Source organism: Geotrypetes seraphini, chromosome 5 (assembly GCF_902459505.1).
Source record: "Geotrypetes seraphini chromosome 5, aGeoSer1.1, whole genome shotgun sequence".
NCBI lineage: Eukaryota > Metazoa > Chordata > Amphibia > Gymnophiona > Dermophiidae > Geotrypetes > Geotrypetes seraphini.
In genome coordinates, this window is record NC_047088.1 from 236013002 (window position 1) to 236029566 (window position 16565).

The 16565-nt window shown below is 45.8% G+C and overlaps 2 protein-coding genes across 2 annotated transcripts in view; one reads left to right on the plus strand and one right to left on the minus strand.

Annotated features, from left to right (window-relative positions):
* Window positions 1–14429, plus strand: part of LCT (lactase) — an 82227-nt gene extending 67798 nt beyond the window's left edge. Inside the window, exons 14-15 of the mRNA XM_033947261.1 lie at window positions 1308–1544; window positions 12772–14429. Of these exons, the coding sequence (XP_033803152.1) occupies window positions 1308–1544; window positions 12772–13067 (533 nt within the window). The 3' untranslated portion in view covers window positions 13068–14429. The remainder of the gene's footprint in view (window positions 1–1307; window positions 1545–12771) is intronic.
* Window positions 14430–14855: 426 nt separating this feature from the next.
* The window catches only part of UBXN4 (UBX domain protein 4), a 138847-nt gene continuing 137137 nt past the window's right edge, over window positions 14856–16565 (minus strand). The window contains exon 13 of the mRNA XM_033944932.1: window positions 14856–15552. Coding sequence (XP_033800823.1) covers window positions 15417–15552 — 136 coding nt within the window. The 3' untranslated portion in view covers window positions 14856–15416. The remainder of the gene's footprint in view (window positions 15553–16565) is intronic.

Here is a 16565-nt window from a genome sequence, read left to right on the forward strand (position 1 = left end):
ATCATTTGCGTGCAAACTAGAAAGTCAGTATCTTTAGTGTATCTAGCCCTAACTTTCCACACTTACTTAGCAGGTAAGCAAACTGAAAAATCACTCCTAAAAACAAGACAAGCAATTAAAAATGGCCAGGAGCCTCTGTCCTTGCCATTTTAGTTGCTTTGAATATCAACTCTGCAGATTTCAGGATTACTAAAAAAGAACATAAGTATTGCCACTGCTGGGTTAGACCAGTGGCCCATTGCGCCTAGCAGTCCGCTCCCGCGGCAGCCCCTAAGTCAAAGACCAGTGCCCTGAGACAACTCTACCTGCATACGTTCCTGTTCAACAGGAACTTGTCTAACTTTGTCTTGAATCCCTGGAGGGGATAAATTTTATATAGCCCAAAGCCCATCTTTTCTATTTTACATTATTTTACATACTTAGGAGGATGTGAAGGCATAAGCAAATTTTATTTTAAAATTACAATTTATAATGCATCTCTCACAATCAGAAAGGGAATGGACTCTGATCTACTGCCTTTCTGTGGTAACATAGAAACATGAGGGCAGATAAAGGCCAAATGGCCCATCCAGTCTGCCCATCTGCAGTAACCATTATCTCGTCCTCTCTCTAAGAGATCCCACACCTTCTTGAATTCAGACACAGTCTCTGTTTCTATCACTTCTTCCGGGAGACTGTTCCACGCATCTACCACCCTTTCAGTAAAAAAGTATTTCCTTAGATTACTCCTAAGCCTATCACCTCTTAACTTCATCCTATGCCCTCTCATGCCAGAGCTTCCTTTCAAATGACTTTCCTTAAAAGTATTTTGTTCCCCATCTTGAGCTGTGATTTAAAAAATAAATAAATTATATACAGATACTTATTTTGTACCTGGGACACTAGAAGCCCAGTCACAAGGAGCTACAATGGGAATCAAATCTGATTTCCATGGTTTTCAGGCCTCTGCACTAACCATTAGGTCCATCCAAGCCTCTGCTTACAACTGAATATGGAATTGGGGTTAGATAAAAGCCAATCAATGGTAGATATAAAAGATATCCAAAATGGCAGTTTTACCCCAATGATCTTATGGACAAGCTTTGAATATCACATAAATTCAATTTTCAAGTGCATAGATTTGTCCATCACACCATGAATGTTATCATAATTCAAAACTGAAATAAAACTCATAACTTACAGCATTAAAACTATTTGCTCAACAATGCAAGGATGGTTGTTAGTGAGATAAATCTAGCATTTGTTAAAGAAAAAATATAGTATTTGCAATTGTTTAGTAACGTGTAGATAATTTTTGAATTTAACAGCGGTGAAATATGATGGTGTGGATGTGCGAGGCTATACAGCTTGGTCACTGATGGACAATTTTGAATGGGCACCAGGATATGCAGAAAGATTTGGCTTGTATCACACAAACTACTCAGACCCATCTCTCGCTCGCATTCCCAAAGAATCTTCAAAATTTTACACAACTGTCATTCAGTGCAACGGTTTTCCTGACCCAGCAGCTGGCCCACATCCCTGCCTTCAGCTACAACCAGAAAGTATGTATAGTATAAAATACAACTCTCTCATATCTGCCAAACACATAATAAATGCATTATTGATCACTAGATTCTGCAGTCATGTATGAAACTACATTACAAAAATATATTACTTGTAGATATATTTAATGCTAATTGAACAGTATATACTGAGATCTCTCGTTATGTAGCAAGATTCAAGGTGGCTAAGATGGATCCACTAATCAACTAATTAATACCTCTGAGGCAGTTAATGTAGGACTATTTGCTTACTTTGTTATTGCTTCCTCTTTCAATATACAGTATGACTATTTCATGGTATGTTCACTGAGCTGATCCTTTTGGGATATGAGGGTTGTCTGTTATGTAATCTGGTACTGTGGTGTTTGAACCTTGAAAAAAAATTGTTGGACTAGATAGTCAAAGGATGTGTGCTTCTAATTTTGAGAGTTACGGTCCTAAATTGTTTTTGGCTTTTTTTTTTTTTTAGACTTATTAGGGCTGAGTTCCTAAATTTATACTTCAACTTTTACTAAACTCTTAAATTTAGAAGCATAAAAAATGGGTGTCAACAAGAACAGATTAAGGGCCTCTTACAAAGCCATGGTAGCGATGCTACCACGGTAAATGCATCCAAGCCCATTGGGATTGAATGGGCTTCAGTGCGAACAACGTCAAGAGAGGAATAGAAAGCACAGTTACTTACCGTAACAGGTGTTATCCAGGGACAGCATGCATATATTCTCACATGTGGGTGACGTCATCTACGGAGCCCCAGCGCGGACAGCTTTTCAAGCAAACTTGATTGAAGTTTCAAGTTTGCACACTGCACCACGCATGTGCTAGCCTTCCTGCCCACTAGAGGGCGCATCTCCACCTCGTGGTCCTCAGTTCCATATCAAGCAAAGAAGCCATCCCCGGGGAGGTGGGCGGGTTGTGAGAATATATGCCTGCTGTCCCTGGATAACACCTGTTACGGTAAGTAACTGTGCTTTATCCCAGGACAAGCAGGCATGATATTCTCACATGTGGGTGACCTCCAAGCCAACCAAAAATGGGCAGGTGGGAGGATGGCAATTTAGGAAAACAGATTACGTAACACCGACTGGCCAAAGCGGCCGTCGTTCCTGGACAAAGTGTCCAGACAATAGTGGGAGGTGAACGTATGAACCGAAGACCAAGTGGCAGCTTTACATATGTCCTCCACAGGAGTAGAACGGAGGAACGCAACAGAAGCTGCCATCGCCCGGACCTTATGCCCCGTGACTCGACCCGGAAGCGTAAGACCAGCCTGAGCGTAGCAAAAAGAAATACAAGCGGCCAGCCAGTTTGACAAGGTGCGCTTGGAAACAAGGTGTCCTAGACGATTAGGATCAAAGGACAAAAACAATTGAGCAACCTTCCGGTGAGATTTGGTGCGTTGGAGATAAAAGGCCAACGCCCTCTTACAGTCAAGCGTGTGAAGTGCCGCCTCACCTGGATGAGAGTGGGGCTTCGGGAAGAACACCGGAAGAACAATAGACTGATTGAGGTGGAAATCAGAAACAATCTTAGGTAAAAATTTAGGATGGGTGCGTAGAACCACCTTGTCATGATGAAACACAGTAAAAGGCGGGTCCGCAACCAGAGCCTGCAGCTCACTAATCCTACGAGCGGACGTGAGCGCAATCAAAAAGATCACCTTCCAAGTGAAAAACTTAAGAAGGGACTTGTCAATAGGCTCAAAAGGAGGTTTCATCAGCTGAGCCAAGACCACATTAAGATCCCAAACCACAGGAGGGGGCTTCAGAGGAGGATTAACATTCACTAGGCCCCTCATGAACCGAACCACCAGAGGATGAAGAGAGAGGGATCGCCCCTCTAGTCGCCGGTGGAAAGCAGCAATCGCACTAAGATGCACCCTAATAGAAGACGTCTTCAGCCCAGACTTGGACAAATGCAACAAATATTCCAGAACCGAGGACACCTGAACCGAACTCGGATCCAGACTGTGCGAGGAACACCAGGATGAAAATCTGGTCCACTTCTGGGAGTAACAAAGCCGAGTCGAGACCTTGCGCGAGGCTTCCAACACCTCCCTGACCGCCGAAGTCAGGGGGAAAGGAACCAAGCCGTCAGATGTAAGGACTGAAGATTGGGATGCAGCAGCGAACCCCGACTCTGAGACAGCAGAGAGGGAAAAACAGGCAGAAGTAGAGGTTCCCTGACACTGAGTTGAAGGAGCAGGGAAAACCAGTGCTGACGAGGCCAACGAGGCGCAATGAGAATCATAGTGGCTCTGGACGATTTCAGATGAACCAGGGTCCTCAAGATCAGAGGGAAAGGAGGAAACGCATAGAGAAACCTCTCTCCCCAGTCGAGAAGAAAGGCATCGGCCTCGAGACGGTCCGGGGAGTACATCCGTGAACAAAACAGGGGCAGTTTGTGAGTCTCTGGAGAAACAAACAGATCCACCTGAGGAGTCCCCCAGCGGTCGAAGACTTCGCGCAGCACTCGGGAGTTGAGCGACCACTCGTGCGGCTGAAGGAGACGACTGAGTTTGTCGGCCAGACAATTGTCCTTTCCCTGAATATAAACCGCCCGCAGGAAGATGTTCTGGGAGACCGCCCATTCCCAAAGGCGCAGTGCTTCCTGACATAGGGTCCAAGAGCCCGTCCCCCCTTGCTTGTTTACATAATACATCGCCACCTGGTTGTCTGTCCGCACGAGCACTACTTGATCGTGCAGTAGGTGGCAGAAAGCTCGAGCAGCCAGAAAAATGGCACGAAGCTCCAACACATTGATGTGACAAAGACGGTCCTCGGCCGACCATAGACCCTGCGTTCGCAGATCGTCGAGATGTGCCCCCCACGCGTACTCCGAGGAGTCCGTGGTCAGGACCTTGCGACACGGAGGCACGAGAAACAGCAAACCCCCTGAAAGACTGGAAGAGTTGGTCCACCAACGGAGCGAGTGTCTCAAAGAAGGAGTCACTTATCGGACAAGAGACTGGGTCTCGATCCTGCCGCCATTGAGAGGCCAGAGTCCACTGAGGAAGCCTCAGATGCAAGCGGGCGAAGGGAGTGACGTGGACCGTCGATGCCATGTGGCCCAGAAGGATTATCATCCGCTGAGCCGACACCACGGATCGCCTCAAAACTTGGCGACTTAACCGCAGCAAGGCCTCCCGCCGAGGAGGAGGGAGGAAAGAGCGGAGGCGAACCGTGTCCAGCACGGCTCCTATAAACTGGAGAGACTGAGCCGGGCACAACTGAGACTTGGGAAAGTTCACTTCGAACCCTAGACGTTGAAGTAAGATGATAGTCTGTTGGGTCGCTAAGATAACTCCCTCCTTGGTCGGGGCCTTGATCAGCCAATCGTCCAGGTAGGGAAAGACCTGTAGCCCCCGAGAGCGCAGGGCCGCCGCGACTACCACCATACACTTCGTGAATACCCGAGGGGACGATGCCATACCAAAGGGAAGGACCCGATACTGAAGGTGCAAATCCCCCACTTGGAACCGTAAGAACTTGCGGAAAGCGGGATGCACCGGAACATGGGTATATGCTTCCTTCAAGTCCAGGGAGCACATCCAATCCCCTTCCTCCAACAGGGGGTACAAAACCGGAAGCGATAACATACGGAACTTCTCCCGGACCAGGAACCTGTTGAGCTTCCGGAGGTCCAAAATGGGGCACAAATCCCCGGTCTTTTTCGGGACCAAAAAGTAACGGGAGTAAAAACCCCGACCCCGCTGGTCGAGAGGGACAAGCTCCACTGCCCGTAGGCTCAACAAGGCCCTGGCCTCGGCCAGGAGAAGGGCCAACTGGCTCCGATTGGACGGACAAGCGCTGGGTGGCATGTCTGGAGGCTGCGCTAAGAAGTTGAGCGAATAGCCCTCGGAGATGGTCCGGAGCACCCATGCGTCGGATGTAATCTCGGTCCAAGCCCCGTAAAAGGACCTGAGTCGACCCCCGATGGGGAGGGGGTCCGGCGATACTGCGGAGGGGGCCCGCCCCCAACCGCACATCCCGTCAAAAGGACGGCGCCGGCTTGGACGCTCCCTGCGCTGGGGGTTTTGACTGACCTCCCCTACCCTGTTGGGGTGTGCGTCGGGGCGGAGGTCTCGAGAAGGCCGGCGTAGATTTCTGCGGGTATCTTCTCGGGGGTTGCCGAAAAGGTTTTTGCGGCGGGGCCCTAGGTTTAGGGCGGACCAGGGAGGCAAGAGAGCGCTCCTGCTCCGACAGACGTTTGGTCGCCGCCTCCAAGGAGTCGTCAAACAACTCAGAACCCACGCAGGGCAAATTCGCCAAACGCTCCTGCAGGTTGGGGTCCATCTCGAGGGTACGGAGCCACGCCAGCCGGCGCATAGCCACCGCACACGCCGATACCCTCGAGGCGAGTTCAAAGGCGTCGTACACAGCATGGAATAGGTACAGGCGTAGTTGAGAGAGATTTGACATAAAGGTGACGAACCTTTCCCTATGGGAATCAGGTATGACGTCCCGATAACTGGGGAGGTCCTTCACCATGTTACGCAAGTACGAAGAAAATGCAAAGGCGTAATTTAGGACCCTCGTCGCCATCAGAGAGTTAGCGTAGAGGCGACGACCAAATTTGTCGAGGGTCCGCCCTTCCCTCCCAGGCGGGACCGCTGCAGACACCCTGGAAGGTTGCGTCCTCTTGAGCGCCGACTCCACCAGGAGCGATTGGTGAGAGAGTTGTGCCCTCTCGAACCCCTTAGGAGGAATGGTCCGGTATTTCAACTCCATCTTAGACGGCACCACCGTGACCGTAAGAGGGGCTTCCAAATTTCTGAGGAAGGTCTGATGAAGGACCTTATTCAGCGGAAGGCGAGGGGATTCCCTTGGGGGAGTAGGAAGATCCTGCTCCTCCAAAAACTCTTTGGTGTAATGGGAACCTGCCAACAAGTCCAAGCCCAAAGCACCCGCCATATCCTGCACAAACCTGGAGAATGACGAAGGTCTGGCAGGCGGAGAAGGGGTCCGAGATCTCCCCGCCGAGCAGAAGGGAGAGGCCTCGCGGGAGTACCTCGGCTCTCTACCCAACCCCGATGCCCATGAGGCTCGCTCCCGGGACCTCGAGGGGGTCGGGGACCGGTCATGCCTGTAGGAACCCTTGGGGGAACCCCCGGGGTACGAGGTACCGAGGCCCGTCCCTTCCGCCCCGGCGAGGAGGCACGGGAACTCTCTCTGACAGGGGAGCGAAAAAGACTAGGGTTATCCAGGCGGAGCTCCGAGACCTGTAAGGTCTCGCCCCCGAGCGGCGACGAGCGACCGCGCCTCCGAGGCGAGGCCCGAGATCGCTTGGCCTTCCTTGGACGGCGCCTCGCCCGAGGCCTGCTCGAAGGCGAGGAGCCTCGCGAGGACCTCGAGGAAGAAGTGGACGAGATCCTCCGCACCCGGCGCATCTTGTCACGGGGCCGCACGCTACGCTCAGGCTGGGCCACCGATGCCGGGTCCGAGGGCAAAGCCGGGGTCGAGGTAGTACGAGCCTCGGGGCCCGAAGCCACAGTACCCGAGACCAAGGTCGCCAACTGTGGGGTAGCCGAGACCGATGCAGTCGAGGCCGAAGCCTGCTGCAGGTGCTCAATGGCCCCGGACAGCTCCGAGGCGATCAAAGCCCGGAGCAAGTCCTGGAAAGCCGGGATCCCCATCGTAGGCGGCAGCACCGAGTCCGGTCGATGCTCCCTGGAGGGCGACCTCGGTCTTGAGTATTCCCTCGGGGCAATCGATGTGGACACCTTAGGCTGGGCGGAGGAAGACCCTCCCGCCGTCGAGGAGCCCGAGGATGGCTTCTTGGTCGATCCCGGAGCTGAGGAGGGAAGTGAAGACTTACCTGAGGCAGGCTTGGACGAGGCAACAGGCTTCGATGGGACCGAAGGAAGTGGCGAAGTCGAGGGGCCCGAGGCCGAGGTCAAGGCCGGGGCCGAAGCCGAGGCCGAACTCGAGGCCTTCCCGGCCGGGGAATCAACGGCGAAAAGTTCCGCCATGCGGGCCCGGCGGCGTTTGAGAGCCCTTTTCTAAAAAGTGGCACACCGGGAACAAGAGTCAGTCGGGTGCTGAGGGCCCAAGCACCGCAAACAGCACCGGTGATGGTCTGTGATGGACAAGAGTCGGTCGCACCGACTGCACTTTTTAAAGCCCGTCACAGGACGGGACATGGGCCCAAAAAGCGGCCGGGAACAGACGAGGTCCCACGGCCGTGGCTACCGGGATCCCCCGGAGCGACGGAAGAAAAACAAAATTTTTTTTTTTTTTTTTTGACGAAAACGGAAAGAAATCAACAAAAGAACAAAGAAAAACGCAGCGACCGCGTCGAAAACAGGACACAGCCGCGGCGACAGAAGGCAAATTGAAGAGCACAATTTTCCACAGGGCTTCTGGCTCCGCGGATGAAATTGAACTGAGGACCACGAGGTGGAGATGCGCCTTCTAGTGGGCAGGAAGGCTAGCACATGCGTGGTGCAGTGTGCAAACTTGAAACTTCAATCAAGTTTGCTTGAAAAGCTGTCCGCGCTGGGGCTCCGTAGATGACGTCACCCACATGTGAGAATATCATGCCTGCTTGTCCTGGGATAACAGGCTTTAAACTAAGAAGAAGGGGAAAGCCGACAGTCGACCAAGCGTCGATGATTCGGAAGACGGTATCCCGTGAAGATACCGAGGGGAAAAAAGGCTGGGAAGAAACAATGGACAAATCACAGGAGTTGACAAACCCAGAAGAGGAGGTTATAAGGATTGTAACAACAGAGAAGAAACTAAAGATCGAAGCACAGGGAAAGGAAATAAAGACAAGGATATACAAGGATCTAAATTGCATATATACAAATGCAAGGAGCCTAAGAAACAAAATGGGGGAATTAGAAGCCATGGCCAATGCAGAGGACATAGACATCATTGGAGTCTCTGAAACATGGTGGAATGAAGAAAACAAATGGGATACAGCACTGCCGGGGTACAAGCTCTATCGCCAGGACAGGTCAGGACAAAAAGGAGGTGGAATAGCCCTTTACATAAAAGAAAGCATACAATCGACAAAAATGGACACAGCAGAAACGACCAACAAGCTAGAATCGCTATGGGTTAAAATACCTGGAAGGAAAGGGCCTGAAATAAAGATGGGCTTATACTATCGTCCGCCCGGGCAATCAGGAGATATTGATGAAGAAATGGAAGCCGAGATGAAGCGAGAATCCAAAAGCGGTAACGTGGTTATTATGGGAGACTTCAACTACCCCGGAATAGACTGAAGTCTTGGAAGCTCAAATTGCACTAGGGAGACAGAATTCTTAGAGGTTATACAAGATTGTTTCATGGAGCAGCTTGTCAGAGAACCGACGAGAGGAAATGCCACTCTGGATCTAATCCTAAATGGGTTAAGGGGACCTGCTAAAGAAGTAGAGGTAGTGGGACCGTTGGGAAACAGCGATCATAATGTGATCAAGTTCAAGGTTGAGGTAGGAATACCGAAAGGAAAGAGAACCATAGCGACAACTTTAAACTTCAGGAAAGGAAACTACGAAGCAATGAGGGAAATGGTAAGGAAGAAACTTAGGAACACTTCAAAAAAATGGCAAAAGGTAGAACTTGCCTGGTCTTTTCTCAAGAACACGGTGAGCGAGGCGCAAAATCTATATATCCCCAGATTCAGAAAGGGGTGCAAAAAGAGTCGAAATCAGTGAAGGAAGCAATAGGCAATAAGAAAAATTCATTCAGGAAATGGAAAAAGGACAAAACTGAGGGGAAACTGGAAAGAGAACAGGAAGTATCAAAAAGAATGTCACCGAGTGGTTCGAAAAGCCAAAAGAGAGTATGAAGAGAGGCTAGCCAGGGAAGCAAAAAATTTCAAACCGTTCTTTAGATATGTTAAAGGGAAGCAACCGGCTAGGGAGGATGTGGGACCGCTGGACGATGGTGACAAGAAGGGAGTGGTGAAGGAGGAGAAAGAAGTGGCAGAAAGACTTAACGCGTTCTTTTCATCTGTATTTACAAACGAAGACACATCCAACATTCCGGAACCTGAACAATTCTTCAATGGAAATCAGGCAGAAAAATTAACAACCATGGAAGTGAGCCTTGAAGATGTACACAGGCAGATAGATAAATTAAAAACAGACAAATCCCCTGGTCCGGACGGAATCCATCCAAGGGTTCTGAAGGAATTAAAGGAGGAGATAGCGGAACTACTGCAGCAAATTTGCAATCTATCCCTGAAAACAGGCGTGATCCAGGAGGACTGGAAGATAGCCAATGTTACGCCCATCTTTAAAAAGGGATCAAAAGGTGACCCAGGAAATTACAGACCGGTGAGTCTGACCTCGGTACCAGGGAAAATGGCAGAAACACTGATAAAAGAAAAAATTGATGAACATTTTGAAAAAAACGAACTTCTGATAACCAGCCAACACGGTTTCTGCAAGGGAAGATCTTGCCTAACTAACTTATTGCACTTCTTCGAAGGAATTAACAAACGGATGGACAATGGAGACCCCATAGACATCATATATCTTGATTTCCAAAAAGCCTTTGACAAGGTGCCCCATGAACGCCTACTCCGGAAACTGAAGAACCATGGGGTGGAAGGAGATGTACATAGATGGATCAGAAGCTGGTTGGCGGGTAGGAGACAGAGGGTGGGAGTGAAGGGCCACTACTCGGACTGGAGAAAGGTCACGAGTGGGGTCCCGCAGGGCCCAGTACTAGGGCCGCTGCTATTTAATGTATTCATAAATGATCTGGAAACAGGGACGAAGTGTGAGATAATAAAATTTGCAGATGACACTAAACTATTTAGTAGAGCTCGGACTAAAGACTGTGAAAAACTGCAAAGGGACTTGAACAAACTAGGGGAATGGGCAACGAGATGGCAGATGAAGTTTAATGTTGAGAAATGTAAAGTATTACATGTGGGAAACAGAAACCCGAGGTACAACTATACGATGGGAGGGATGTTTTTAAATGAGAGTACCCAAGAAAGGGACCTGGGGGTGATGGTGGACTTGACAATGAAGCCGTCGGCACAGTGCGCAGCGGCTAAGAAGGCAAATAGAATGCTAGGCATCATCAAAAAGGGTATTACAACCAGAACGAAAGAAGTTATCTTGCCATTGTATCGAGCGATGGTGCGTCCGCATCTGGAGTACTGCGTCCAATATTGGTCGCCGTACCTTAAGAAGGATATGGCGATACTCGAGAGGGTTCAGAGGAGAGCGACACGTCTGATAAAAGGGATGGAAAACCTTTCATACGCTGAGAGATTGGAAAAACTGGGACTTTTTTTCCTGGAGAAGAGAAGACTTAGAGGGGATATGATAGAGACTTACAAGATCATGAAGGGCATAGAGAGAGTAGAGAGGGACAGATTCTTCACACTTTCAAAAAATAAAAGAACAAGAGGGCATTCAGAAAAGTTGAAAGGGGACAGATTCAGAACAAATGCTAGGAAGTTCTTCTTTACCCAGCGTGTGGTGGACACCTGGAATGCGCTTCCAGAGGGCGTGATAGGGCAGAGTACGGTACTGGGGTTCAAGAGGGAATTGGACAACTTTCTGCTGGAAAAGGGAATAGAGGGGTATAGATAGAGGATTACTGCACAGGGAATAGAGGGGTATAGATAGAGGATTACTGCACAGGTCCTAGACCTGTTGGGCCACCGCGTGAGCGGACTGCTGGGCACGATGGACCTCAGGTCTGACCCAGTAGAGGCATTTCTTATGTTCTTAGTGCATTTACCGCAGCAGCATCGCTACCACAGCTTAAAAGTCCCTAAGGATAGAAAAACAAAGTTCTGGTTTTCAGCTCTATTTGGCTGCTATCAGGAGTTTATGGCTTCAAAAAGATTGTTAAGCACTGGCATAAGGCTTAAGCAACCCTAGTTACTGTAATTACTGTCCTGGATAATCAGGTCTCTCTGTCTACTATGACTATGGGGCTTAATTGGCTAGTGCTTTTTTCCTGGATATCCTGGATGTTCTAACAGTAAGGGCTTTGGCCAAGAAACAGAACCAAAAGTCAAGTCAGACAAGACCAGAGTTGGTCACTACCCTGTTAGTAATGCTGGACAATGGAATCCTCCTGTTCTGAAATTGGTTCAGCCCTGGATTAACCATTAAGCAAAATAAGCACATTCTTATGGCACCAAGGGAAAGGGGGTACCACAGGGTTTTGCTTTTTTTTTTAACCCTATCATGCCCTTAACTCTTTCACTATTGTCTGCCTCACCTATTACCAACAGGAATCTCAGTGTTTTTCTAGTTATTATATGATATTTTGTTTCTTACAATAATGCATTTCTCAGCAATTGAGTCTTATCATCTTGTCAGTTAAGCAAGGGAAGGGCCAAGGGGCACCATTGTTGGGCTATGCTTAGGGCATCAGTTGGCTTTAATCCAACCCTGAATTGGCTGGACCTTTTACTGAACTCTAACACTTTAGTCTGACATTATTGGTCACTGGGTAGAGTAAAACCCTTATTGTTCTAATAAATGATTTCACTTATTTTCCCAGCTATAAGTGATATCACTACAAAGTTCAACTTATGTGGTTTATGATAGGGTCTTAAGAATTAATAGCATGCATCCCTACTAATAACAAGAGGAAAAAAACTGAGGCTGAAGTAGTAGCTATGTCACAAAAAAAGTGCTAAGAAAGATAGGGACCAGAAAGAACTAATTAACATGGCTAGTGTCTGGTTTCACAAAAATGCTCTGATGACTATTTCAATCATGCTAGTAGTATATCTGTTTATCATCATAGTTAAAATCTGATTCATTCTGAGATGTACCTTCCCAGATATCTCTGAAAGACATTTCACATTAGCATCAGAACCTTACCCCACTCTAAGACAGCCCAGCCTTGTGCAATGGTTCTTCCCAAGAACATTAAGGCAAGACTATAGACAAGTTTGTCCACGTACATAATTTGCTCTAAAGAGCAGCTGAGGACCATTTACTTAAATTGTAGGATGCAAATAAGACTTCTGATGCATGTCTAGGAGCCAAACAGCCATATTAAATCATCTGGGTGTCCAGTTGTTCTCCTTGGTCATCTCCACTGTTTGCTGTGTCACCTGCCATCTAGACTATCTTTTGATAACTTAATACAGTTTGGTACTTTTCCATAAAATGGCACCTGCAAACTTAAGTAATGACTGTTCTTAGCATAAAACAAGCTACAGCAAACTTTTAAACATATTTTTTCTTGGATTAAGAAAACCAAAATCTTATGTTGATGTCTTACTTTTCCAGATAGTACCATACTTCCAACTGCCCACACCTCATCTACGCCTGCCCAAACCTCATCTACGCCTGCTCAAACCTCATCTACGCCTGCCCAAACCTCATCTACGCCTGCCCAAACCTCATCTACGCCTGCCCATGACAGCAATGGGAGTGTGCAGTTTTTGGGTCTACAATTATCCCCGTCGAATGCAGAGACTGCGCTGTATGTGCTATTTTCTTTAGGAATCTGTTTTGTATTAGCAGTTGGTCTCTTTTTGTGGCGATATATCAAATTATCTAAAAAATTAAGAGGATGCAATTAAACATTTGTTATTAACATGTATGTATCCATTGGTATCTGACTTCCTATAATGCTAAATTGAAAGAAAGATTAGGTTCTTACCTTGATAATCTTCCTTGTACATACACATGTCTAGAAGTCCTGAATGCTAGGGCTATGCATCTGAACCTGAAAGTTGCTTGCAGAATGCTGTCATTCATCTTCCTTCCTAGGGAGCTGCTCCTGCCCCCTCAGTTTGTAAAAAAGCATTCAAGCAGCACTGTAATGGAAGAAATAACTGGAAGGAGGGAAACGGGGAAATAAAATCCTAGATACTACAATTCTGTTTTCCTCTGTAACAAACATAAATTATTATTATAACATTCAGGTAACTGATCAAAACAGATTTAAAAAACTGTGCGCAACCAGAACTAATATCAAATAGAGCTCGTAGCTACTTGCATGTCCTGCTATCAAGCAGAGACTTTGACCAAACTTTACTTTCTTGAGTGTTTTGAGAGACAGAGAATTCTCCAAATCCATACTGATTTTAAAGGCGGCAGGTGAAGCCCATTTTCAGGGCAGGGCTTCAGGACTACTAGACATATCTTCAAGAAAGAAGATTTCCAAGGAAGAACCTAATCTTTCTTTTTAGTGTAATATGTCTAAAAGTCCTGAACGCTAGGAACATACCAAAGCAGTCTCGAGACTAGGGCAGGCCCACTGAGCCTGCCTTTAATATGGAGGACCCGAAAGCAGCGTCTTTCCTGACTGCTACGTCTATTCTATAGAACCTGGTAAAGGTATGAAGGATAGACTATGAAGATGCTCTACAGATTTCCTCAGATGAAACCTCCCAAGTCTCTGCCCATGAGGTAGCAACTCCTTTGATGGTGTGGATCTTCAATGGAATCAGTGGCTGCTAACAAGTGGGAACGTCTGGGAACCAAGCCTCCAACCAAATATTAAGAAAACCCTCTGTAAAAAACATAACTGCAAAGCAGAGCAAAAACACTTCTGAGCAACTTGCTTACAGAAAAAAAACCAACTGAGGGGGCAGGACCAGCTCCCTGGGAAGGAGGCAGAGTTGAAAGATGACTGACAGCATTCTGAAAGCAACTTGCAGGATCAGATGCATAGCTCTAGCATTCAGGACTACTTGATACATTGCAATAGAAACCTGCGTTACTGTAACAATTAAAGTTTGATGCACTATTTTATTTAAAAAAAAAAAAAAAAAATTCTAGAAACTCTTCTTTGTGGCTGTATAACCAACTTATTAAAAAAAATAAAATTACACTTCCTGATCAAAGTCAAGGATGTAAAATGCAAATGAAACAAGTACTGTAAGACTTTTTTGTTTACATAATCTGTGATATTTTATGACTGATATTTTAACACTTACTAGGCCCTCATTCAACAGATTTAGAAATTGATTATTTTAACAAAATTGGATGGAACAGTTGTGCAAGTCTTTCTTGCCCAGAATCAATGACTAGCACAAAGCTTCCCATGCTTAAATCCTAGATTGCTCATATCAAAATTGTAGTTGGTTTACCAAGTCAAATATTAGCAATTAAAATATTAAGTGCATTGGTTATTTCATTATGAATCACCAAAACTAATTACAAATTATTATTTTGCATAATAAATTGCTTGAAAACAAAAATATACCAAGAAAAGCAAAATAAAAACTGAAAAAGAACCTTGGCTAGAAATATTTGGTTTTCTCAGCACACTAGTGATAAACCCATTTTTCTTTCTATTACACTTGTTGTTTATAGAATTAAGGGGGTTTCCATAAGTCAAGAAATGAAGTCAAAACAAAAGATTTGTTGAAAAATTTTTTATTGAGAGCTTTTAAGACCAAGGAATGAAAACCTACAAGGTGTTGCTTGTAGCTGCAGAAGCAATGAGAAGAAACAAAAGTTTATTATATAAATTAGTTTTCAGATTTGCTAACAATAGTGTTCCTGATCCTCAAAAAGAGATAAAAATTCTTAACCTCTGGTTGCCCAAAAGCAACAAGTTTTCAGTAAGCCCAGGCCCCTGATTTATGTAGCAAAACATTCAAACTGAAAAAAAAAAAAGACAGTACGGCTACTGAATATATGAGATGATGAACTGAGAGACTCCCAGGAGGTGAAACAACTCTTTAATCCCAAGCATTCATAGTACAGTTACTGGTACCGTATCATGCCATAATAATTAGATATAGCAGATCATGTTTTGACCTTCTCTGGGGCTGGATTCTCATACCACAACAGAATTAAATGACATTGATAGATCAGGGCACAAGATGCAAGACTTGCTCCTCCCACCCTATCCTGCAGAAATTTAGTTGAATTAAATCAATTAAGAAAGTTATTGCACATCCACTACTTGAGAGAAGCTACATTTGCTGAGTAGAGTTCCCATTCCAAGTGTTATTTTCATCGTCATCATCCTGAGTCCTCAATCTATAAATTTTGCCTTCTTTTTTGAACTCCTCTCCACGATTCTCTGACATTCGCTTCTTGACTGTTTCCCTGCATATATAAATAAAAGTTCAGGTGAAAAATTACTATTGTGCATCTCTTACCTTTCTTCTATGCAGTCATTTTTGTAATTACTATAAAAAGTATCAACACCAAGAAAGATTCCCACAAACTAAAATAACCTACTTTGTACAGCTCTAGGGTTGAAAGCACAGGGTTGAAAAACTTTAACCTTCATTCCTCCTTTTCAGAGGTAGATTTTGTATTTCCTAGAAGATACTAGAGCATATACTATATAGCTACAATCTAAAAACTTAAGGGTTGACTGAAAATATACAACACAAGCAATGCAAGGTCCACTACACCAAACAAAATGTGTCATGCAAAAATCCATCTTTCCATAACTTGTATATTTAAAGAGGGAGGGGAGGGAAGAGAGTGGAAGAGGGTGGCCATGGAAGGGTAGGGGATGATGGTACCCGTGAATGGAGGGGTTAGGAAGGGACAGAAACTAGACAGATTTGAAAATGAGGAAGAAAAATGGAAGAAAAGTTGATTGTGAAAAATGAATATAGGGCAGGAAGTGAAGAGACGAGAAAAAAAAAGAAAAAGAAAGCGTGGATAGGAGGCTGTGGAAATAGAGTTCTAAGCCCAGAAATACAGAATGAGATGATCAGAAAGAAAATCACCAGATATCAAGGATAAGATAAATGATTTTATTTTTCATTTAGTAAAGGGGGGGGGGGGGGGTTAATGGGATTTGATATATACCATTTTTCTCTGGGACAATCAAATTGAAATGTGTCAGTTTAGCAAAACTTAACCACTCCATCTCCAACCTGTTGACGGCAACGGGCAACTTCAAAACTTTTTGAAAAAAAATCAAAACTCTACTTTTCAAAAAATTTATCCAGATATCTTAACCCAACCCTTCCCCCTCCTCCTAGATAAATTCTCCCCCAAAACCTCCACTTAAATAATCTCTTCCTCCCAAAACACCAACCAAGTATTCAGATCCCTGAAATGTAATGTAATCTTATTTGTATTCTAACTGTAATCTATTT